Source organism: Polypterus senegalus, chromosome 4 (genome assembly GCF_016835505.1).
Source record: "Polypterus senegalus isolate Bchr_013 chromosome 4, ASM1683550v1, whole genome shotgun sequence".
NCBI lineage: Eukaryota > Metazoa > Chordata > Cladistia > Polypteriformes > Polypteridae > Polypterus > Polypterus senegalus.
In genome coordinates, this window is record NC_053157.1 from 248,629,902 (window position 1) to 248,656,432 (window position 26,531).

The 26,531-nt window shown below is 41.2% G+C and overlaps 2 protein-coding genes across 3 annotated transcripts in view; one reads left to right on the forward strand and one right to left on the reverse strand.

Annotated features, from left to right (window-relative positions):
• LOC120528429 (tripartite motif-containing protein 16-like) overlaps positions 1 to 26,531 on the forward strand; it is a 108,321-nt gene that overhangs the window by 73,820 nt on the left and 7,970 nt on the right. Inside the window, exons 2-5 of one of the 2 annotated variants that reach the window (XM_039752581.1) lie at positions 8,036 to 8,430; positions 18,785 to 18,880; positions 21,413 to 21,646; positions 24,762 to 24,921. In XM_039752581.1, the coding sequence (XP_039608515.1) occupies positions 8,036 to 8,430; positions 18,785 to 18,880; positions 21,413 to 21,646; positions 24,762 to 24,921 (885 nt within the window). Of the gene's footprint in view, positions 1 to 7,859; positions 8,431 to 18,784; positions 18,881 to 21,412; positions 21,647 to 24,761; positions 24,922 to 26,531 lie in introns of both variants that reach the window. The other variant, XM_039752582.1, reaches the window with a different exon arrangement.
• Positions 1,961 to 3,379, reverse strand: LOC120528432 (tripartite motif-containing protein 29-like). Its single transcript, XM_039752586.1, has 2 exons — positions 2,789 to 3,379; positions 1,961 to 2,319 (listed from the first exon to the last, which is right to left on the reverse strand). The coding sequence occupies exons 1-2, from the start codon at positions 3,019 to 3,021 to the stop codon at positions 2,265 to 2,267; spliced, it is 288 nt and encodes a 95-aa protein (XP_039608520.1). The 5' UTR covers positions 3,022 to 3,379; the 3' UTR covers positions 1,961 to 2,264.

The window sequence follows — 26,531 nt, forward strand, 5'->3', positions numbered from 1 at the left end:
AAGCGAGTTTCTCCAAGTCTGCTCTTCACCTCTCCATTTGTAACGCTGTGTCCTTTTGGCAGAGAAATCTCAAGAGTCCACCGGTTTCAAAACCCCCTTTAGCAGTTCTGTGTGAGTGATGTGAGGAGTCCCCATTGTGAGAGCGGACACAGACAGATGTCATTAGCAGGCATTAAATAAGATGGCCACATGCATCGCCTGACTCAGGACCAGACAAGCTCTCTGACGGTTCCATGTTCTTTTGAACTGACATCAAACCTGAAGCAGTCTTACATAGTTAAAAATAACTTATATAGTACAGTTCACTTCTCTTAAGATAAAAATAATAATAAAGCTAAATAGTGGTAATAAAAATCCTTAGCGGCTCAGAGACCACAGGGGTGCTGTGCAATGACTGACCCAGCACTCGGACCTCTAAAGGTCACGTGAAAGGCCCCCTCAGGGATTAATACAAGGCACCAAATATCAGATGTGTCAGCCCTGCGTATGTGGAGCCTCTGGTGAGGCGCTCTGCTCCTTCTCAGCCACTCGGGTCTGCCATGAACAGCGTCTGGTGATGGCGCCTCTGTGGGGTATCAAGTCTCAGTCCAGACTCTCTTCCTGTGGAGTTCTCAGTTGGTGGACTGAGGTGCAAACCTCCATCTGACCTGCTGACTCCCTCAATGCATTTAAGAAGAGCCGTCTGTGTTGTGAACAGAAAAAGGGTCAGAAACAAGGAAAACACACAATAACTATGGTCTGTCATCTTTTATATTGTTGGTGGGCTTGTTGTTTAAGTTTAACTACTTTATTGATTATAATCTATGATTGTTCATTATTAGTTATCACAACTTTCACTTGTGCCAATCATCTTTTGGCACCCTAACCCTAACCCTAACCTACAACACTTGCCAGCCTAATGTTACTCGATTATGTTTACCTTTGTTGTAAAACACTTTGGATAAAAGTGTCTGCTTTAAATGTAAATGTAAATCTTTATGCCAAATTAAACAAATAAATAAATAGGCTGTTGAACTGACAAGGCTTTCCTGCAGTCCTGGCACTGATGTTATGGACTCCTCCATATTTGAAGATGTGGAGCTGCAGATGCCTCTTGTCTGAATTTGAAGACAAATAACAGAGAAACAAGCAGAACAAACGACTCTTTAACGTTATTACTTTAGCCGGCCCCATAACATAGCCAGCAAAATTTGACATCCACTGCACATAACAGACAAATTGTCACAAAGTACGATGTGAAGGAGAGCAGCTGAAAGTTTTACTAATTAGGAGAGCAAGTTAACCTTTAAAAATAGCAAAAAAGTTATCTGCAGGGTCATTTGTGATCTCCTGACTCCCTCCTTCAGTAATTCTACAGAGAAGTTGTATGTGGGGTCTCTCCTGCTTGTGCAACTTGCTTTCATTTCATGAATGTGATACCCACGTCCATCTCCATTACAGATGGTCTTCAGTTCTTACAGTCTGCCACTATGTTACCCTTTGGAGTAGAAGAGATCATTTAGCCTTTGTGATGGCCACAATAAGGGTCTTACTACAGGCCAGAAGCTAATCCAGGGTCAGAAGTCAGAGTTCTAGTGCTTGTAAAGGGTTATAAAGGAAGGAGTGGACTTGCTGCTGTAGGTGTTTTGGATGTGCAGAAATCCAACCTTTTTACTGATAATTGCTGCTAAGTGTTGAGTCCATCAGGTTGAGTTTTGGCTCCTTCTTCAGTTACAAAGTGATAAAGTGTGCCATACTGAGATATCGCTGGGTGTCATATGCCTGTGGTTGATCAGACTGATCAGATGACACCCAAAACTACACGTCAAGGAGAGTCCTGGTGAAGTGAACTGACATCTGAGCTGAAGTCAATAAAAGTGACAGGCTGTGGCAGCTTAAGAAAATGAGCTTCTGACCAAGTATTGTGAGTCTGTCCTATAAGTGGACGTCTGTCTTCAGAGCCATCTGAGGAATTGATTTATGTTAAACAATGTGATAGCCAAATAAAAAAATTAATTAAATAGACCAAGAATTAAGTGCCAGTATTAGTGATCTGATTCATACTAAATTGAAAATAATAAGGCCACTTCATAGACTTCATTGTTTTTAAGAAGTTGGTTGCTTAAAATTCATTTGTCTGTGAACATAAGAATGTGGCAGCACTACAAAGTGTCTCTGTTCATTTGTCCAAACCTGGTGTTTTGTTAAGTTTTGAATGACACTCCATGGTGACTTACTACTCATCTTTTTAAGAACACCTCAGGAGGGTCAGAATGTTAGATGTTTCAATGAGTAGCCCACATGATGATCACACCCCTGCCAGTGGTTCTGGTCTGCAGGCTGTAGATTGAAAAAAAAAAAAACTGATTAAAGAACAAAGAAAGTCAACTCAGTTTAATGAGAGCACTCAGCTGACTTGACTGTCCATGGATAACATCGGGTGTCTCATCCTGGGCTGTTTCATGCCTTCCACCCAGTCTCACTAGGACAGGCTCCAGCTCCCTGCTATCTGTATTTGAAATCTGAGGGTTTAAAGATGGATGAATGGATTTCTCTGTTACACTAAATTGCAAATCCCTTTACTCGGAGTGGTGGTTCTGAGGCTAGGGATCTGCACTGGCAATTAGAAGATTGCCGGTTCGAATCCCGTAAATGCCAAAAGGGACTTTGCTCTGTTGGGCCCTTAAGCAAGGCCCTTAACCTGCAATTGCTGAGCGCTTTAAATAGTGAGAAAAGTGCTATATAAATGCAAAGAATTATTAACTCCTGTTATTCAATTTCTATCCATTTAACATTCAACTCCCATCACCTCTTTTTTTCTCTTTCTGTCTCTAGCTCAGCCATTTTATGCCCATTATGTCCAGTCAGCACACACATCACCCAGATACACGTCTCATCAGTTTTACAGAATATCTCCAAACTCTTCTGATGTTTCTCACAGAGTTTCTCCTTCAGATTTCTATCAGGATCAACCAGCTTGTGGTGCCTCAGGGCGTCTCCTTCATAGTGAGGCTGCAGGTGAGTCTGACAGTAGGAGGCCATGCAGGTTAGACAGGACTTCACCACTCTGAACTTCTTACCAGTACAGAAATCACACTCCACATCTCCAGGGCCAGCATTATTCTGAGATGGAGGAGGACTGAATCCTGTCTTCTTTCATTTCTTGATGACTTCATTCAGCAGAGTGTTTCTGTTCAGCTCAGGCCTTGTGGTGAAGGTGTGTCTGCACTGAGGACAGCTGCATTCTTGGCTCTGATTCCAGCAGTCTGTGAGGCACTTCAAACAGAAATTGTGACCACAGAGGATGGTCCAGACACACCGAGGAGGTGAACTCGTCCTGTGATACAAACAGCTGGGCTTCAGCCATTGTCAGTCTGAGGAGAGGCAGGCAGAGAGAATCAGTCAGACAAACAAGGAAGTGACTTGTGAGGAAACCAAAGGGAAAGTTTGTCTGAGCTCAGTGAGGAGGAGGAGGAGGAGGAGATTTAAAGAGAAAGCTGAGAGCTCACAGAGAGAACATCTGAGGAGACACTGAGGGTGAACAGTTAATTGACTGATTGAAGTTAATCCATCAAATGATTATTTTTTGTTGTTTCTTTGTCCATGTCAGTAATTTATCAGATTTTTAAGTGAAGCCCTCAGCTGTTAGACTTCATTAAGGTAACTGAAGCCACTTAGTTTAAAAAACAGAATAATAGGATTCATTAATAAGGACAAGGATAATAGGAATAAGAAAACTTCTTAAAAATTAACCTAACAGACAAGACACCAGACAGACAGACAGACAGACACGTAACACAGAGCAGGCCCTCGCTGCTTTCAGCTCCTTTACAGGATTTGTAGATTTTCTTAGTTATTTACGCTGTATTATCACAGGATTTGTGAGATTTAAACAAATCTGTCGACTAGGCTGGTGTACCACTGCGCCCTACGATTAACACACACGCACTCACACACACAGAGCCTATTCACATAATTAGGTATAAGTGATGCCCTGCTGCTCCCTGCACTACCTCTAATTATTAAACATTTCAAAATTTTTCTTGAACAAGCAAAAAATCCTAACCTTTGACATGCAGTACAACATATTTTCCAACTTACTCACTTCTTTGCGCTTAACGTGGCTATGCAGCTGGCCTGCGTCCATTCCTCTTTTATCCTGCCTGTCTGAAGTCTCCACACCTCAGGGATCGGCCCGTTTGATGATCAGGTTATGACTTCTTGATGATGTCTGTGTCAGTTTCATGTTATTGGACAGCCATGTTGGGCTTTGAGACATTTACATGTAGTATCAAACATAATAGATTACTCCATATTTTTATTTAAATATATCAACTACAGTAATTATGACAACTGATATTCACAAAAATATGGAACTGAACACCATACATAAATTTCGATGTTTATTTTTTATAGTTTCTTTATATTTTTATTGTCACTACGCTCGGTAATTTAGGTTTGGTTAACATTAACAATATATGGTTGTTCTTTCTCCTGTTAATAAAGCCATTGAAGATCATGTGAATTATTTCTGATCTCCTTCCTTTGTCAATAAACACTCAGTTAGGAAACACAGCTATGAGGTGTCCAGATAATAGTCATACTTCAAGGTCTGGTGACATCTTTAGAAACAAACCCAAATATGGAGAAAAAAAAATCAAATGTATCAGCTGCCATGGATTTAGAGAAAGCTGGTATTCTCTAACAAAACTGAATTGATGTGAAAAGGAATTTGTCGATATTTAATGATAATACAAGCTGTCTCAAATTAGAAAGTGGTGAACTAGGGCACAAATGTCAAAGTTGGAGGCTTTCTGGTGTGCATGGACTGGGAGAATTGACTGGCATAAGAAAGATCTGAATATGAAAGGGGATCATTACTGCTACAAAAATAGATGAAAATTTTAAATATCTCTGGAGTTGTATTTAAAAAAGTGCCTGGCAATTCCACAAGAAACCTAGTTAGTAGCAAGGACTGTATAAATGTTTGTAATTATAAAATCATAACATAAAACATAAAAGTTAATATTCAGCCTCCAGCTTGAATGACATTGGATCAGATCAGGTCAGTCCTTGTATTTGTCACTTTAATAAGTGACAAATTAATCAGATTGCATGTTATTAGGAATCAGTTCCAGGGGATTCCAAAGAGGGGTCATTTACTATTTCTTGCAACAGTATATATATTACAGCCCGAGACCCCAATAACTGCTGTGTCCCGTGAATGTCACTTGTTAGGTAGGACAAACATGAGGACCTGCAGGAGCTGCACAAGTGAAAGGATGAGTATGAAGTGCTATTGACAGATGGCTTTATGTATGAGCACAAAATGACAAAAGTATCTAGACCGCTGTCCTCTCAAAAGACATTTTTGTGTTCCTCCATTGGAGATGGACACAAAAGGGGTCATTGGTAACTCAAGGGGTCTGTCTCCTCTGACTAAATTGTCTGTGAATATCTGAAGATGAGGAATTATCGGTTTGTCAGGCACCGGCCATACTGATGGGATTTGGTGTTTTACCGAGGCACTTGATATAACGTCAGATATTAAACTGCACCTCCACCTTCCTGCTTTCATGTTTGTCAAAGTCACTCAAACCTGACTAACTTCACCATCACTGTCAACATTTAAAGTGACAATCACAACTGATACCTGTGAACACTTTTATATTTCCACTGACACACACATTCCGAAGATTATTTAACAATTCCTAAATGTTGTATGACAACTGGAATCAGCCTGTAAAAATAGTAGATAAAGGTTCAAGTAGAGAGACACTCCTTCCTGCATTACAGGCTCGGCAGCAGATGGCAACTGTGAGTTCTAAATCTGTCACCTTCTTGGAGTCTGAAGGGATTAAAATAATGTGGAGAAAATACAGAAGAAGTGAGGGGTGATAGTGAGAGAGAAGGGTGTCAGGGGGAGAAAGGGCAAGATGAAAAAACTCAAAGAGCAGAGTGAGTCAATCGGGCATGCAGCTTGTATATCTGTGCTGTTGTTATATAATGAGATAAAAACATTTAGAGAAATTATTATTTAAAGAAATAATTCAGATTTGTTTATCCTGTCTGACTTTTTCTTCTCTGACTTGTTACAATCTGAAAGCCATCCTATGATCACAGATTGCTTTCCTCGTTGATCAAATCTGTGTCCTGATGTGTGACAGACGTCTAATTCTTTAAACACCTGGTCATCAGACAGGCCATCACGTGATCAGCAATATAAGCAGATAACAAATAAACATCTGCAATGTACTGTTTAGCACTAAAAAACTGCAATTTGTGCATTTGATTTAGACAGTTTTCAGATGTGTAAATAGTGTAAAGTTCATAGTTCAAGATCAAGTAGTGAGAGGTGTTGAGGAGTCAGACAGCATGGAGGAAGAGAAACTGTCACAGTCTGAATGACTCAAAGGCTGTGAATCCGTCTGTTAAATGGCAAGAGCTCAAAAAGCCAATATGATGGACATGAGGGGTCAGCCACAATGCTGGATGTCTTGTGAAGGTTGTGTGTGCTGTAGGTGTCTTGTATGGAGTGCAGTGACACAGCGATGAAGTCCGTCCTCAGCTGTCTTAGCAGTCCTCTGTAGTAACTTGTGATCCACAGCACTACAGCTCCACACCATGATGGAGCTGGTCAGCACATAACACATTCATGAGTGTGCTCAGTAAAGTGGCTTATGTTTGGGCAGTGAAAGGATGGCGCTATATAATAAGGACTGATTGGCAAGACTTTGAACAGGAAGATAATTAGCAATTATTATAAGTAGGGTCAGGAGAGGCCAACCATGGTAGCCGAATATGAAAGACAGCAATCAGCTTTGAAAAGGAAACTTGTCCTTAGCAGGGCCCACTTACACACACATACACACACTCGCACACTCACACACACACATACACACACTGATGCCATCTGAGCTAATTACAGTATGTCAATATTTAAACATGGTCATACTTACATAATCTCTCTGTTTATAATAAACTGTAAATTGGCAAGTGAGTGTGTGTGTGTGTGTGTGTATGTTCACCTTGTGATGAACTGGCAGCCTGTCCAGGGGTTGCTCCTGCTAGCACTTCAATAGTTACTGAGGCTCCAGTTTCCCCATAGCCCCGCTCAGTACAAACACATTTAAAAATGGATGGATGGGTGGATTATTCTGTTTTTTATAATGAGTGGGCTTCAGTTACTTTGATGGACGTCTAATAGCAGGGAACTTCAACTACAGAGAAAGATAAGGAAAATAAAGTGGGGTCTTTAGTGAATAATAAAATGAAATAATGGCATTCACAAAAGGAACAACTGATTAATTATTTCATAAACTGACATTTGCTTCTTCTCCTCCTAACATTCCTACAACTTTGATGTGTTAGAGAAGAGAACTTACTATGGGATGGACAACTGGATTACTAAACAGCACCGACATGAGTAGAGTGAATCCTCAGTTTAACAGCTCGCTGTCTTGGTGTGTTGAGGGCTGCCTGGCTGTCACATTACAAATCTGTTTATGATGATTTATGTGTTGTGTCTTCTTTTTACTTTACTCCATTTGTAAATGTTTATTGAGTTCTGAGTCTGTCGTAAGTAGACTGCAGTGTGTAATAAATAAATAAGAAACACTGACATGAATTGTACTTTAGCAGACCCCCTTATGACAGGTCATCTCTTCTGTCACTTTGTGGTCTTCACTCTCTGAGCTCCTGTCTCACATTAACTGTTCATCCTCAGTGTCTCCTCAGATGTTCTCTCTGTCAGCTCTCAGGTTTCTATTTAAATCTCCTCCTCCTCCTCCTCACTGAGCACAGACAAACTTTCACTTTCATTTCTTCACAAGTCACTTCCTTGTTTGTCTGACTGATTCTCTCTGCCTGATTCTCCTCAGACTGACGATGGCTGAAACCCAGCTGTGTGGATTACAGGACGAGTTCACCTGCTCGGTGTGTCTGGACACCCTGACTGATCCCGTCATCTTCCCCTGTGGACATAATTTCTGTCTGAAGTGCCTCACGGACTGCTGGGATCAAAGCCAAGAGTGCAGCTGTCCTCATTGCGCAAGGCCTGAGCTGAACAGAAACACTCTGCTGAATGAAGTCATGAAGAAAATGAAGAGACCAAGACTCAGTCCTCATCCATCTCAGAATTATGCCGGCTCTGGAGAAGTGGAGTGTGACTTCTGTACTGGAAAGAAGTTGAGAGCGGTGAAGTCCTGTCTAACCTGCATGGCCTCCTACTGTCAGACTCACCTGCAGCCTCACTATGAAGTAGCGGTCCTGAAGCACCACAAGCTGGTTGATTCTGATGGAAATCTAAAGGAAAAACTCTGTGGGAAACATTGGAAAAGTCTGGAGCTGTTTTGCAGAACCGAGGAGACATGCATCTGCATGATGTGTGGAATTACTGAACACAACAGTCATGAAAAAGTTGAGCTGGAGACGGAAAGAGAAGGAAAACAGGTGAGTGGAGTTTAGTGATTAATGGAAGCAAATTAAAAAAAAGGAGTTAAGTGATACACAAATGTAGCTTGGCAGACCAATAATCCCTCCAATCAGTGGGTATTTCTGCCACTCCAAGCAGTCCTACGCCATGACAGCCTTGAACCATGGGGTGGGGGTCAGCTGAACCCCTTCTACCTGATCAGGTCCAGGGTACCCAGAGACACAATTTCTCTGGCACCTGGAGATGAGAGCGCAGATTTCCCACCCTCCCTGCTGGGCACCTGGATGCTGACTTTCCTACAAACAGGCCTGGTCTCGGAAACATCCTCCTGGGAGGTATGACAAAGAAAGATGACATCCGTTGGAGGTGCTTTCTAACCGCCTTGCCTGCCTTTCCTAGTTGATCATGCCAGTAACATGTGCCAGTCTCAGAGATTAAGCCATGCATGTCTAAGTGCAAACGGAAGTGACAGTGAAACTGCGAATGGCACATCACATCAGTTATGGTCTCTTTGATCGCTCCATGTTACTTAGATAACTGTGGTAATTCTAGAGCTAATACATGCAAACAAGAGCTGACTCCTGTCCTGGGGAGGATGCATGCATTTATCAGGCCAAAAACCCACCCGAGTCCCCGTTCCCAGTCAGCTTTGGTGACTCTACATAACCTCGGGTAGATTGCGGGCCCCCAGTGGTGTCAACGACTCATTCGAATGTCTGCCCTATCAACTGTCAATGGTACTTTCTGTGCCCACAATGGTGACCATGGGTAACAGAGAATCAGTGTTCAACTCAGAAAAAGGAGCCTGAGAATTGGCTACCACATCCAAGGCAGGCAGCAGAAAAATAACAATGCAGGTCTCTTTGAACCCTGTAACTGGAATGAGTATACTTTAAATACTTGCACGAGAATCCATTGGAGGGAAAGTCTGGTAAAGTTTGGTGCCAGTAGCTGCCGTAATTCCAGCTCCAATAGCATATATTAAAGTAACTGCAGTTACAAAGCTCGTAGTTAGATCTTGGGATCGAGCTGGCGGTCCGCTGTGAGGTAAGCAGCCACTTGTCCCAGCCCCTACTTCTCAACGTCCCCTCGATGCTCGACTGAGTGTCTCACAGGGTCCGAAGCGTTTACTGTGAAAAAATTAGAGTGTTACAACCACAGTGAGGAAAAATGGAATAGGACTCTGTTTCTATTTTGTGGGTTTCCTGAACCGGAGCCATGATTAAGAGGGATTGCCGGGGGCATTCGTATTGTGTCACTAAAGATGAAATTCTTGGACTGGAGCTAGAAGAGCAAGAGTGAAGGCATTTGCCAAGAATGTTTTCATTAATCAAGAATGAAAGGCTTAGGATGGAAGATGATCAGATCCCATAATAGTTCAGACCATAAACAATGCCAAATGGCAATCTGGCGAGGTTCTTTCCTGAGACCCGTCGGGCAACCAACCGGGAAAAAAAAGTCTTTGAGTTCTGGGAGGAGTATGGCTACAAAGCTGAAACGTAATGGATTGACAGAAGGGCACCACCATGGAGTGGACCCTGTGGGTTAATTTGACTCAATACTGGAAACCTCACCCGGCCCGAACACGGAGAGGATTGACAGACTGATAGCTCTTTCTTGATTCTGTGGGTGGTGGTGCGATTTGTTTGGTTAATTCCAATAATGAACGAGACTCCCTTCTGCTAAATAGTTATGTGACCCCCGAGTGGTCAGTGTCCAACTTCTTAGAGGGACAAGTGGCTTTCAGCCATGTGAGATTGAGCAATAATAGGTCTGTGATGCCCTTAGATGTCTGGGGCTGCATGTGTGATACACTGAATGGATCAACATCTATGGGTAAACCGTTGAACCCCATTCGCGATGGGGAATGGGGTTTATAAATGTTCCCCACCAATGAGAATCACGCCAGGATCAGGTCTCCTCAGAGTCTCGTTATTTGGGAATGCAGTACAAAGTGGGTAGTAAACTCCATCCAAGGCTAACATGAGCACGAGACCGATAGCCAACAAGTAGTGTAAGGGAAAGTTGTAAAGAACTATGAAGAGAGGGTTCAAGAGGGCGTGGACTGACCAAGAGGTAAACGGTAAACAGGTGGGGTTTGTGCCATCCACATAGAGGATTAAACCCAGCGGGACATCTGGGTTGACCATCCCAGTGTCAGTGGATTCTTCAGCCCCATTCCATCCAACCCTGCACAGCTGCCCTTTCCCCCCATTCTCTGGGGTGGGGAGGGGTGTTCTGGGCACAGGGCCCCCTGTTCTCTCCAACATGGATGTCTCCCTGGGGACGGACTGGGGTGCACCCATGTACCTTGTGGCGCCAGGGGTTAGCGGCAAAGTCAGCTCCCCACCCGACATGTCTTGAAACATGGACCATGGAGTCTAAAACATGCACGAGTCAGAGGGTGTTGCTCAACAACAACAACAACAACAGCAACATTTATTTATACAGCACATTTTCATACAAAAAAAATGTAGCTCAAAGTGCTTTACATAATGAAGAATAGAAAAATAAAAAACACACCAAGTCAGGGACTATCCAGACGTCCCAGCCAGGCAGTGTCCCCAGTCATCTGTGACACTGTACATTAGGAGAATATTTTAATCTAGTAATAAGTCTTGCAATTTTAATAATTTACCATGGGTGGGGGGAGGCTTACATTTCTGTAGCGCTTTGTGACTGTATGGTTTTTAACAGCTGCAGACTTAACTCAAAAAAAGAATCGGCTTTCATAACAACTGCATGTGATTTCCTAGGGTTTGATATTCCATAACGATTTGCGACTGTTTGCTTTTTAACTACTCCAGGCTTAGCTGAAGATCTGCATTTTAGTTTAAAATCATTAATTGAGCCCTTGATCTCATTATAAACAAAAAGGAGGTGTGCATATTAGGATTCCCAATAAATACTTTCTTTAATATTACTAGCGCTGATTCTCACTTGCTTGGCTATGTAATACAAGCGTGACAAGTGTATATTTTTAATGAGGTTCTATTATTTTATATTTAGTTTTGAATCTAATTAAGTCACATGTGAAGGGTGGCATAAGTTTCATAATTGATCATTTCTGGTGGGTCTAATGCTGTCAATTGGTCATTTTTCTCTCCCTTTTTGACAGTTCTAGTCTGATAGTATTACTTATTAACTCGGTCTGTAGCGATAACTAACTATTGATCTATCCTAAAACTGAATGAAAGAGCTCAAGATAGGAAGTAATAAAATACACTGGTTTAATGAAACGGCCCAAAAAGTCTGACTTCACTGGTTATCTAACCAATGTTGGAAGAAGAGAGGGGACAGAAAAAGAAAAACAAAAGGAGAAGATGGAGTTAAACTTTAAAAAGCAATAAATTCCTGAATCTCTCGGTTCGTTTTCAACTTACAAAAGCCTAGATCACATGTATTGCAAAAATCATGAATCTTTGCCCTAAGATTCCTCAATTCATGCTTAAGAGCACCATCAAATCCTCCTTCCGACACTCATCCCAATCACCTTATTACTTACATCCTTAAATATGGGACCCCGTTGACGAACAACATTAAAACTTGGACTAGGCCCAGTAACAGGCTCCAAACTAGCCACATACCGAGTCATCTAATTAGTGATGTGCATGAATGGATGAATGAGATTCCCACTGTCCCCACCTACTATTTAGTGAAACCACAGCCAAGGGAATGGGCTTAGTAGAATCAGCGGAAAAAGAAGACCCTGTTGACCTTGACTCTAGTTTGGCACTGTGATGAGACATGAGAGGTGCTGAAGAAATGGGATACCCCCGGGCTTGCCCAGGGTGTCGCCAGTGAAATTCCACTACTCTTACCATGTTTTCACTCACCCAGTGAGGCAGGAGGGGGAGCTGGAGTCAAGCACCGAGCCACCATGAAGTGTGACCCGCTTCGGGGACAGTGGCAGGTGGGGAATTTGACTGGGATGGTATACCTTTCGAAATGTAGTGGAGGTGTCAGGGACGCCAGAAACCTCCCGTGGAGCAGAAGGTCAAGAGCTCGTTTGATCATGATTTTCAGTATGAGTACAGACCATGAAAGCAGGGCCTCGGGATCCTTCTGGCTTTTAAGCAGGATGTGTCAGAAAAGTTACCACAGGGTTAACTGGCTTGTGGCGGCCAAATGTTCATAGCAACGTCAATGTCGGCTCTTTCTATCATTGAGAAGCAGAATTCACCAAGCGTTGGATTGTTCACCAACTAATATGGAATGTGAGCTGGGTTTTTGTGAGACAGGTTAGTTTTACCCTACTGATGATGGTGTAGTCGCAATAGCAATCCTACTCAGTACGAGAGAAACTGTAGGTTCAGACATTTGGTGTATGTGCTTGGCTGAGGAGCCAATGGTGCAAAGCTACCATCTGTGGAATTATGGCTGAACACCTCGAAGTCAGAAACCCTCCTAAATGTGACGATACTCTAGTGCTGCGGAGCCTCCGTAGGCCAGGGATAGCTGGAAGCCACCCTCCCCCATGGGGGTCAGAATGGTGCTGAGGGCCATCCGAAACAGGGCCAGGGAGTGGCCCTGATGAGCAGCCACTCCCTCTTCATCTTTCACACAGCATGTTCATGGAGAATCCGATGCTAAATCATTCATAGACGACCTGATTCTGGGTTGGGGTGTCGTATGTACCAGAGAAGCTCCCTTGCTGCAATCTATTGAAAGTTAGCCCTCAAGACAAGATTTTGTCCCCTTCCCCTTCCCCACCCACAACACTTACATGCCCAGAAGATGGCCCAGGAACTTTGTACACGTGACTGGCTGGGTACATGACCAGATGTCCGTTTGCCTCTGGCCCAGGGCTGTGAAATCCCTGAACTCTGATTTAAGGTCGGTGGTGGGGTTTAATAGTCAAAAAGGCAGAGGGTCATGTAACTTAACCTTTAAACCACCAAAACCAGCTATATTCAGTTCCCAATGCAATTTGCCAGCACGCCCGAGCCGAGTATATTCGTCAAAGAACATTCATTGAATGCCGCAACCAGCTAAAGTCGGTTTGCAGTGCAATTTGGAAGCATGACAGGGGGCCGAGTAAATTCAGCGACGTACATTCATTAAACAGTGCAACTGGCTAAAGTTGTCTCCCAGTTAAGTTTGCCAGCACGCTGGACCAAGTATATTTGGCAATGTAAATTCATTGAATGCTGCAACTGGCCATAGTCGTTTCCCAAAGCAATTTGCCAGCATGCCGGAGCTGATCAGTCAGTGCTGTACATTCGTTATGCAGCCAGCTCATGACCACTGCTGACCTCAGCAGAACTGCAGCATCACTGTCCCTGGAATTGAGCCGCTGCACTAGATGAGCCTGTAAGCATCAGCGTTGGCCTCTTTGTGTTTGCGTGCAGCCAGTTCAAGCGCAGTTGGCTTGGTGATTTACTGAATTTCATCAACGGCATCAGTTACATATTGTACATATAATAATAGATTGTTGCAGTAGGAGGGCAATGGGACATGCCAGCTGGGAGGCAGATGGTCGTGTAACCGAGGTGAGCAAAGGGTCATGTAGTTTGCAACAGGGGCTGGAAAATATTCTAAGTCCCCTCAGGTGCAGAAGGTCAAGCAAGTTCAGAGACAGAAGGTCATGTAGTATGCAAGGCACATGTAAACCTGCTTCTGCCCACCTGTCCTGGCTACGTGACCCTCTTCCTCTGAGTTCACATTACCCTCTGCAGGGTTGGCAAAAGTAGGTTTACAATTGTTTGCAAGGAAAAATACATGCAGGTCATGATTATTCCAGCAAACTCACAGCTGTAAACCTACTTTTACGCACCCCTGTATATAGTACCATATATTCTGCTTATAGTGATGTTTTCTGTCACTCTCTGAAAATCCCCTTTATCTCAGACACATTTCAAAACTGAACAATGGCTCAATTGCAATTGCAAATAGCAGTGGAGACAGGGAGCATCCGTGTCTAGTCTGAACTAGTCTGAAATAATATTAATATATTCTGAAGCTTCTAGTCTGGTATACAGTAGTTTGATCCCTGCACATATGTTAGGGCAAAACCCAAATTTGTGTAATGTGGTACATAGGTAGTCCTATTCAATCATATCCAATGCTTTTTCTGCATCCAAAGACAATATGATCTCCAGGGTGTTTGATTTTGTTGGTGGATATATTACATTAAACAGGCATTGAAGATTGGAAGCTAAGAGTCCGGCTTTAATAATTCCAGTTTGGTCTTGTGATATTTCAGAAGGAAGCACTTTCTCAGTCCTTCTAGTTACGGCTTTGGAGAGTATCTTAATATCATTATTCAGAAGTGAAATTGGTCTCTATGATGCACATTGTAATAAGTGCTTATTTTTCTTAGGAAAGATGGTAATTAATGCTTGACAAAGTCTGAGGAAGATTTTATTGTCAGTGACTTTTAAGAATGTTGCTAATAAAAGGGGATCTAACTTAATTGAATTTGTTTTATAAAATTCATCAGGGTAACCTTCAGGGCCTGCTCCATTCCCACTCTCAAGTGAGTTCACAGTGTCTAGTAATTCTGTGTGTGTCAGAGGTTTATCTAGTTCCTTTTCACTAAGAGTATCTAGCTGTGGTATCTGTAATACATCAAAAAACTCCTTAGATTATGTCTTGTCTTCTTTAAACTCGAATATAAATACTTATAGTAGTCTCTAAATGTGTGCATTATATTTCTATGGTCAATAATTTTATCTCTCTGTGTTGATAATTACTGATGTTGTATTCTGAACTTCCTGCTTGTGGATTTCTTGAGGTAAGATCTTATTATCCTTCTCTCCATGGTCATAGTAATTGTCGCAATTTAAAAATGAGTTGTTCCATCTCATTTGTTGTCAAGAGGTTGGATTCGAAATCTTTTCCTATAAAGTGCCTCATTTGGAGACCTGCCATGTTCTTTATCTTTTCTAGTAATTTCACTGATTAACTCTGACACCTTCTTGGTTTCCAATCTATTTTTGTGGAAGAGATTTGAGACAATCTTTCCATTTAAAAATGCCTTCAGAGTTTCTCAGAATATTCCTGTAAAGACCTCTGAGGATGCACTTGTCTCTAAAAAAATCAATTTGCTTGGATATAAATTTTGTGAAGTTCTCATCAGCTAATAACAGGGGTTTAAGATGCCAGCTTCAAGATGAGTATGTGGGGCACAGTGATTTCAGCCCATGATCAGAGGGGCATGGTGGGAGATAACAATAGAGTCGTACTTACAAGATGTAATTGTGGGCAATACATTGTTATCTATAAAGAAATAATCAATTCTTGAGTAACAATGATGTACTGGTGAGAAGAAGGAATATGCTCTTGAGTTTGGATTTAGAAATCTCCAGGGGTCTTATAAGTTGTGATCAGTTACAAACTGTGTGATTGTCTTTACAGTGTTAGATGTTATAGCCCCTGTAGTTGAAGACTCATGCAGGTCTGGAATTAAAACACAATTAAAGTCTCCAACCATTTAAATTTTATGAGTGTTCAAATCTCATTGTCACAGTCACATCACATTTATGTGCTCCTCCATATAACTGCCATTAATGTGTTTTCTTTATGATTACCTTGTGTGGTTGTTTGTTCTCCTGTTTCCAATGTATTGACGGTTTTATTTTGAAATCTCCCCTGTAGATTAAACATTTCAAAGATACCTTTTATATTTTTTTATATCATTATCACAGCCTGTTCTTCTTCATGAACTTCTAAGCCTGGCTTTTCATGAACACATCTATAGGGTCAAGCTCATGTTATTTTTGGTCATTTTCACTATCATTGTGATATTTCACTCTTTTCTAACTTACTATTATGATTATAATCTTTTCATTTATTAGTGTTATGTTTTTGTTTTCCATTCAGTAGTTTGATTATATTGTCAAGTATTCCTTCTGTGCTGCTTTGGTGACAGTAAAAATTATGAGGTGAAGCCCACCCATCACCGTTCATTTCTCATCATTCATTAAGTTATTCTCCTTTTTTTTGCTTTTCTGACTCTTTTTTCTTTAGTTCTTGTTTCACTTTTCCATTTTCCAAGTCACACATTGTTATTTTGGTTGTGATTTTCACCGCCTTAAGAACAGCTATGTAGTTCGCATGACCTCTTATTTTTTATTTATTCTATTTCATTTTCTTAGAAAACTGGGTTCATTTATCTGAAGAAAGAGTTTTTGCGCACTTGAAACAGGCTGACTGTGTTTTTTGAAGCATTAGATATTTAGGTTTGTTGACTTAATAAAAGCCATTGACCACTGATACAGACATGAAGTAAGTAAGTGGATCAGTCTGACCAAACTGACTCAACGGTCTTTTCTTATTATTTTGAGACTTGTTTTGTCTTGTTCTGCAGTTTTATTCCAGCCTCTTGTCTAACTGATTATATGCTCAGACTCTCACTACTTGAAACAATTGAGAATTTGTTATGACTCTGTAGTTCATTGGCTCATTATCACCGTATTGATGTTATTTTGGGTGGCACGGTGGCGCAGTGGTAGTGCTGCTGCTGCCTCTCAGTTAGGAGACCTGGGTTCGCTTCCCGGGTCCTACCTGCATTGAGTCTGCATGTTCTCCCCGTGTCTGTGTGGGTTTCCTCTGGGTGCTCCAGTTTCCTTCTATAGTCCAAAAACATGCAGGTCAGGTGCACTGGCAATCCTAAATTGTCTCTAGTGCGGGTGGGTGTGTGTGTGTGTGTGCGCTCCCTGCGGTGGGCTGGCGCCCTACCCGGGGTTTGTTTCCTGCCTTGCGCCCTGTGTTGGCTCCAGCAGACCCTTATGACCCTGTATTTAGGATATAGCGGGTTGGATAATGGATGGATGATGTCATTTTGATATTTGATCTATATATATATATATATATATATATATATATATATATATATATATATATATATATATATATATATATATATATATATACTATTCTGATTGTTTCTGTTACTTTTGTTCATATTATATTTACATATTTCTCTTTAAAGTTTATGACTGTTTTTGTATTAGTGTATATTTTTGACTTTGTTGATATTAATATTCAGTTTAAAACTTAATGAAATTTACTGCCTGTCCTGTTCATGACTGTCTAAACCTGGACTTTTCTAAACATGTGAAAAGTCCACGACTGACCTCCTTGTTTGTCTTCCCATGTAACCCATGCCATGGGTGCCGCTGCCATCTGCTGTAAAAATCACCCTGTGCCCTTCCATCTTAAACCCATTGTGAGCCTCATGTTAAACTCTCTGATCTTTCCAGTCCTCCCAGGAGTGTCTTGTGTCACAGACGGCACTTCTGATAAGACCACCATGTGTCTTCTACTCCTAATCTCAGCTCCTCACAAGTTTCTTACACAATTGCCAGCCTTTTCTTCCTTTTGTCACTTACTGTGACGTTAATAATGACAACTGGACCTGCTCCACTTTGAAAAATAGCCAATCCACATGCCCTCTAAGCCTTAAATCAGCCCACTGTGTAGCAAATCGTTTGCTCTTCTCCATAATAAACAACAACAACATTTATTTCTATAGCACATTTTCATACAAATGATGGAGCTCAAAATGCTTTACATGATGAAAAAAGAAAAGGGTAAAATATAAAAATACAGCTAGGTAATACTAAATAACAAAGAATAAAAGACAGAATAAAAAAAACTCCAGAGGCATGGAAAAAAAACCAAAATCTGCAGGGGCTCCAGCTCCCACTAGGCATTCTACCCAACATCAATGAGTTACAATCTGAGTAAGTTAGCTTTCATGTGTCTTCTTATTTATAGAATTAGATTAGAAATGTTGGCCAATTTCCGGATGTTCTGTTTAAATATTTCCTCAATTTACTGTCAGATTTCTCTGAGTTCATTAAACTTTTCACTTTATCCTGAACTCCTCAGACTCACTCGTGTCTTCTCGGCCTCACTTATCTCACTTGACTCCATAAAATGACCAAACACTTGACAAAGTTCTCACAAGTCTCAACTCCACAATGGCCTTGTTGGTCCTACAATTGCAGTCCTTAGCCATCCGAGGTCTCCTGGGTTTGCAGGTTTCTTCAGTTTTTGTGTGTGAAGCTCTGATATCCTGGTTGTCAATGTGATGTCCCCTAAATCTCAAAGACTGAATCGTACACCAGTGAGCCTTCAGACTGTCTCCTTTATTTGTAGCTCTCTTCAAGTCTAAACTCCATCTTGAACTGAAGTGTTAAATGAAACCTTTATTTGAATGTTTGTGTGATATTCATATTACTTTAATTAAATCTCTGAGTGTCACCTACTGTGTCAATATGAGGACAAGTGTGACAGAAACAGTAAGTTGTGTCATGGAATTTGAAAATATAGTATTGCACATATTTAAGCACTCAGAATGACACCAAAAGTGGAAGTGAATTCTGATAAGACCCCCGTGTGTCCTCTTGTGTGTCCAAACAGAAACATCTGGGGGCGACACAGAGTGAAATTAGGAAAAGACTTGAGGAGAAAGAGAAGAAACTGAAGGAGACAAGGAGGACAGTGGCGGAGATGAAGGTGAGTGGAATTAAGACAACACTTCGTATCAAAGAGAGGAAAAAAAAAGTGAAAGAGTTGTGGGAATTTGTGGTAATGACGTGTATGGGCAGGAAATGGAGAAGGAGAGAAGATGTTTTATTGTGTCCTTCATGGCATTTTGCTGCTGATGGCATTTAATTTTTTATTCATTAAAAATTCAGACAACAAGACCCTAATGTCCTCAGGTTTCTCATTCCTCCTCTTAAAGGTGACTTCGCTCACCCTAACAATAGCTCATAATGAAGGTTGGCACTGATGTTCTGAACTGGATTAGGCAGCACCACTTTCCCTAATGGTCGTTTATTGTTCATTTTGATATGTCCCAGCTTTATTGGACTCCATAGGTGTTAACATAACATGGTGTTAGGCTGCTTGACTGAGTGCTGATAACCTGCATCTCCAACTGTTTATTTAACCACATATTTTATGACAAAGGACAGTAAGGAGGTGCAGTGGGCACTTCTGTTCCAGATCACCATTAGTTGTCCATGTGGAGTTTACCACTTCTTCCAGTTTCTCTGTGGGTTTCCTCCAGCTACTCTAGTTCCCCCCTACCACATCCTCACATGTCAGGTTGGTTTATTGGAAGAGACTGTAAATTGCCCCATTAGGATTTCCAGTGTGGGTTTCTTTAGGACTCTGCCACATTCACTGGCACACTAGCATGAGTTGCTCCTTGTTTTATGCCCTATTCTTCTAGGATTCATTTATGAGAGAGTTCTCTTCTGATAAAGGATGAACACGTCACACACATTTCTGTGCCTGGACTGGCTGAACTTTTCCAAATTGATTTATTTATCATGGACTTACATTAATGGGCTTAGTGCCATCTGTTGTATTAAAGTATTAAATGCAGCAGGACCAGTAAACAGGGTTTGTCCTTCTGTTCAGAGACAGTGGGCGGGGCACAAAGTGTCATTCATTGTGGCACAGTCCAATAAAAACACTGAAGTAACAGTCAAGGATGAACAAGTGACTGAAAGAGAGCCCTCCTGCCAGACTGACCTCCATCAGAGTTTATACTTTTATGCTTTTCTGATTACCTTATAGAATTCCTGCACATTAGTGAAACATGAAATCCCTGTCTATGCCCAATCTGACTGCTCACTGACACTCCTCTTCTTGATCTTTGTCACTCAATTGATTTGTGCTACATATTAAACTTACATTAGTGCCCCTCAAGTTAAAATGTAAGCCGTCCCTATTTCTTCCAACACTAAAATTATCAGATGTGCATTAAGCCTTCTAATCTTCCTAATCTCATGAGAACTGTTGTGGCACAGGTAGAAGTTCTGAGATGACCACTTGTCAGTTCTGCTCCTCTACTTTGTAGGAACTCTTTAAATTTGTCCTGCAGAACTGGCAGTCCGACCCACCTATTTCAGTTGTGCAATGGCAACTGCACATGCTTAATAATGACATCTGGTACTCTGCTGCTCTGGCCATGAGCCTATCCGGCTATCCAGAGAGGTTTTGTACCTGAGTACCCAGAAAGCAGCACGTCATACAGAAACTCTCTGTGTTTGAAGGAAGATATCAGAGTGATTGTCCAGCTCTGCAAAGCCCTGAAAACAGATGAACACCTCCAGCTCTGGGGTTGATGATCTTGGACAGTGTGCACCTCATACCCCACACTTACAACTGATGGTGACCCACCTGCACACTAAACCTCACGCCAATGACATCTGAGTGAGCCATACAAGTATGAGCTATCGTTGAAATGGCAGTTATTAGTAATAATGAAAAGTTAAATGAAGGAAATAAAAATACATCAACCCGTCATATAAAGTCTTACAAGTCTGAGGTTTATAATGTAAAACAGATGGGTGAAGGATGATGAGCAAAGAGTTCATGAAATTAAATGAAATCAGAAACCCCTTGACCAGCATCTAGACAATCATGTTTAATGTCTTGATCTCATTAATTTGGCATGGTGACAGCTCACACACCAAACCAGAACAAAACCATTATACACAAGTCTCTGACCCAAAAGAAATATATAGAGAGAGTAAGTGGTGATATTTGGGTCACAGAGTTGTATTAGAATGAGGGAGTTCAGGTTGCTGAAAAACATCTGCTTTATTGTTGCGAAGACAGGAGCAGTTGTCGTCATTTTCAAACAAAAGCTGTCAGTTCAGCACTTAAAACACACAGCAAGCAAACTTCTTCTTCTTGTCCTTCTTTTTCTTCTTCCAGCTTCACTCTCAATCCCAGCATGACCAGGAGAAGCTCATTTTTAAAGGCAGGTCTATGTAACAATAGAGCTGTCCTGCCAATGGCTCTCGTACATATGGAGGAGCCAATTATTAAGAGTAAACCTTCCCTACAGTCTTGCAGATGCTGTTACCCAGCATACCAAGGAAAACTATTGTCTGGGAGACTAGGAGATGGTCTGCAACTGATTTTCTCCTAATTCAAACTCTCCTTTATGACATCAAAATACCAACAAAGGTGTCTTATGCTTTTTTTAAGTAGCTGGCTCAATTCAATATTTTTCTCCCATTCAATCAGATCTCAGTGAAACAAAAGATGGAAGAACATGACAAGAGCTTCACTGATCTGATTCAATGCATTGAGGAAGCCCATAAGAAACTGACTGAGAAGTTCAGAGAACAAGAAAAGAGAAATGTTGAGAAGGCTAAAAAAGTCATGGAGCAACTGGAGAAGGAGATCAAGGAGCTGAAGAGAAAAGACTCTGAGCTGAACAAGCTTTCAGAAATGAAGGACCACGTCCACTTCCTGCAGGTGAGAGCGACACTTTACAGTGAGACAAGTCTTGCTTCTTGAAAAATCTTTGCTGATTGTGACAGGTACCTTCTTGGTATGCTCAAATATGTTTTGGTTTTACTGCATCACATAGGAACTCTGAGAAATAGACATTTATATGTTTACTGACAATAGCGTATTTAGTCCCATTTATGTTTCACATAAGATATTAAATTCAACAGAATTATAAGTGCTTTTCTCCCGATTTTCTTTTGTATTCGATGTCTGGTGCATCACATTGCAGTGTCCAACAGTAGTCAGCAAGCATTTATTGATTCCACTTGCCCTGGTATCGTTTCTCCATCGTAGCAATGTCCTGCTGAAACCTTTCACTGTGTTCGTCACTGACAGCACCGAGATTTGCAGGGAAGAAGTCTAAGTGTGAGTGGAGGAAATGAATCTTGAGTGACATGTTGCTCTTCATTATCTTGTATGCTTTGAGAAGTTTGTCTACCAGCTGAAAGTAGTTTGGGGCTCTGTAATTGCCCAGAAAATTGTCAACAACGTCTTTGAATTCTTTCCAGACAATTTTTTTCCGGTCCAACTAACAGATCTTCAAACCGCTTGTCACTCATAACATGTCTGATCTGGGGGCAAACAAAAATGCCCTCTTTGATCTTGGCATCAGTTATTCTTGGGAACATCTGTCTTAAATAACGAAATCCTTCGCCTTCCTTGTTTAGTGCTTTCACAAATTTCTTCATCAGTCCCAGTTTTATGTGAAGATGAGGCAAAAATATCTTTGCCGGGTCAACAAGCGATTCATGTGCTACATTTTTCTATCCTGGAACTAACTTTTTACGGAGTGGCCAGTTCTGTCGAGAATAGTGCGACTCTTTAGCACGGCTGTCCCATTCACAACAGTACTTTGTATAGCCGAGCTGCACTCCTAGTAACACAGCAACAACTTTAAGATCTCCACAGATATTCCAGTTGTACTTGCTATACTGGACGAGCTTCAGCAACAGTTCTATATTCTCATACGTTTCTTTCATGTGTGCTGCATAGCCAACAGGTACTGAAGGATAAAGGTTGCCATTGTGTAGCAAAACAGATTTCAGGCTTAACAATGACGGATCAATGAAGAGACGCCACTCTTCCAGGTTGTGATCACAACCTAAGGCCGAGAGCAATCCTTCAATGTCACAACAGAAACATATATCATGATGTGGGCCTCGAAACACATAAAATGCAGTTTCAAACCCAGCAGCTCAGGTTTTGCTGTGTTCCCCAAATCTCTGACCAAATCGTTCAATTCGGACTGTGTTATCAGATGTGGATCGCCTGATGAGCACGGTTCAAAATCCAGGTCAATGTCACTGTCAGTACCCTGCATTGCAGTTTCTTCATCTGGTTCATCTAAGGTTCAATCCCCTGGTAGTTTTGGAATTGGAAGACTGTCGTCATGTGGCACGGGTCTCATTGCTGAAGGCAGAGGAGGATATTCAATTGACTTCTTGTTTTTGGCAGAGGAAGCAGACACATTAGTCAAAAAGAAGTAACAGTCTGTCACATGCTCTTTCTGTTCTCGCCATATTATGTCTTTCTAGTGCCTCTGAGCCAGGATCTCAGACTGACAGCACATGTTTCACAGCAAATGTGAGGCATCCATTCCTTGTCTTGATCACCAGCCAAACTACAGATGATAAGCTTTCTTCACAAGAGCAGTTATCCAACGTCTCTGAGGCACAAGTGTATATTCGCCACAGATACAGCAGAATATATCGAGGCTGTTATGACACTGACGAGACATATCACCATGATGACACCAAAACGTCTATAGCATCAAGCTTACTTACTGTTCTATTGTTAGAGATACTATACTTTACTATACTGATACTATACATACACACTGACTATCTATATTAACCAAAGGAGCAGGATTGGTGTATGCAAGCCACCTTTATAGCATGTGAGACAACGTCAAGCTCGTTCCGACCTGCCCAGGATGTCAACTTCCACAGAACAGCTTCCAACTTGGCCTGATGCCATACCTGGACATGACCAGGCTGCACAAACCATTGTTGATAAGTCACTTATGGGAGCAAAAATGTTTGGATACAAATATAAGAAAAAATCAAAACTGAAATGGTATGTGATGGGTAAATGTTGATGTGATATTCGTGATCAGCACCCAAAACTCTATAAGAAACACCCAACAGGGTTCAAAAAGCAAAACCTTTGTTGTGCAGTGTATTCAAAGTCAAATTCAAAAGATCTGAGGAGTTTTTACAAATGGCAAGAACAGGCCATTCAGTTCAATTTCTTATTTGACTAATATTTATTACATTTATGAAAAAAACTCTCAAAGTTCCTGCCTTTATCTACAGTACCTGACAGGCAGGTCAGTCTATAGTTGTCTGTTTGAGAAATTAAATCTGTATGAAATTTATTCTTAATAAGAGTCATTTTAAGATGACACCTGACAAAAAAGACACCAACTCCATAAACTCTCCTGTCATGTCACCTCCTCATGTCTCTGTCCTTTAACTGATGACATTCAAATCCTTCAGCATTACCTCACAGCTCAAACCCCACAGTCCAGTCTACACGACAGATTACAGAACTGTGATGAGCACAAAAGGCTCCCAAATCTTTCTGACAAGTCACACAATTTCTAGCTGTGGACCTTCTAGTGTAGGATTATACTGAATAGTGTGCGTAAGTCTTTGGATTTAATTTAATTGCAAAATTTCCCCCTTTGGACAAATGTACAACCGATCTATCTATCTATCTATCTATCTATCTATCTATCTATCTATCTATCTATCTATCTATCTATCTATCTATCTATCTAATTACGTTTATCTGCCCCTGCCTATCCGTTGCCCCCTCAGTCCATTTATCTACATTCCTATGACTGATCTCTTATGGACTTCTGTGTGAAAAGCTTTTTGAACATCAAGGCCAATGACATCTAATCATCCATTATAATGAAACAGTCTCTTAAAAATAAATAGTAAACGAATGAAAAGTATTCTCTCTATCTAAACCCAAGATGACTACCCACCACACTGATGTTTAGTTAAGTGTAGGTCCTTCTTATTAATGTTACTTTTTATTTCTCCTTGTTCCCTCTTCTCTCCTGATGCAGACTTTTTCATCTCGCTGTGTCCTTCCCCCTAATAGAGACTCACTCAGCTTCACTGTCATACTTGACTTTTCTTCTGAGGACCTGCTAGAGGAGCTGTCAGGTCTAAAAACGAGTATGGAGAAGATCAGCAAGTGGGACATCCCGATATGGACTCCACCAGGTACTGTTCCTGTTCATGTTTTGTTAAACTCCATAAGGAGGACCAGAGTGACAATAAAAGGGACACTGAGATGCATAAAGAAGGCCAGCTCTTTTACATTTATCTCTAAGCCTTTACTGTTACGACTGTTTTACTGTTTCTTACAGTGACTAGCTAAGTGATATCACACTCTCATATTGAGGAGAATTTTTGAATGTTTAAAGTAAATATTTGATTTCTTATTTACACAGTGAAACACCCATTTTTAAAAAAGGTTAATATTACAATGGTATGTCTATCTGTTTTGATCATGATGTAGATTTATGAACCTCGGTGTACCTGACATTGGCATTTCTAAATTGGCCCTAGTGTGTGGGTGTGTTTGTGTGTGTCCTGCGGTGGGTGGGTTGGCACCATGCCCAGGATTGCTTCCTGCCTTGTGCCCTATGTTGGCTGGGATTGGCTCCAGCAGACCCCCGTGACCCTGTGTTCGGATTCAGCGGGTTGGAAAATGGATGGATGGATGGATGGATGGATGGTGTACCTGACAAGCTAGCCCTTACATTCCTCTTTCTTTGTGCTTTTATGTTTCTTCTGTTCCTTGGACATTGCCACACTTTAATGGACACTGGATGACATAATACCCTGGCACAGATGCTGGACACCAGACTTTCCATTACTTTAAAATGAACTAAATGAGCTTCTGCTCAGATGGGTTTCATTTCATTCAGTTTCAGTCTCTCAGTCGCGATCATGATCTTACCCCCCCACCTCGCCACCTAACACTGCTATTTTCACATAAAGAGCGCTATAGCTTTGCACTCTGTAGAAAGTAAGTAAATAAATCCAAATAAATAACATCTGGACAGTGTATGTGCCCTAAAAAGAAGTCAGAGTGCATTCTCGTACCAATGCTGGCGAACTGAAGTGTCTATGTGCACTTTTTGTGGCATTACACGTGTATATTTTGAGCATGCCCATGTCGCTCAAACACAGGAAGCTCTGCAATGTAATTGTGACTTTCTTTTTTCTTCGGTTATGGTCTTGAATAAAAGTGCACTTGTTTTGTTATACTTGTACATCACCATTTATATGTTACTTTCATAAAAGCCTTATCGAATGTTATTTATTTGGATTTATTTACTTACTACCTACAAAGTGCAGAGCTATAGCGCGTCTTTATGTGAAAACAACAGTGTCAGATGGGGAGGGGGGCTAGGGTAGGATCATGAACACGACTGAGAGAATGAAACTGAATAATTAAAAAAAAAAAAAAACAAAGCTAACCTTTACAAGTATCATACATTTACACCGGCTGTTACAGACTGAAATCAAATGTATGTTTTTATTCTAAAATTGTAGGAATAAAAGCAGCTGACTTCTCATAACAGACTCATCGGGGATCAAACCCGTGAAGTTTTGAGTACCAGTCAACAGTTGATCACGTTGCACCACTGAAGCAGTCGTAGTAAATACGTGTCAATGTCGCACCCTAACGCGTGTTGTTTTTCTGCAGTTATATCTTTGAATAAAAGCGTACGTGTTCTGTTATATTTGTACCTTTTGTGAAAGTGTTTCTTTGATATTTGGACTTCAGGCTTCACACATTATAAACTTCATGTCTACATTTT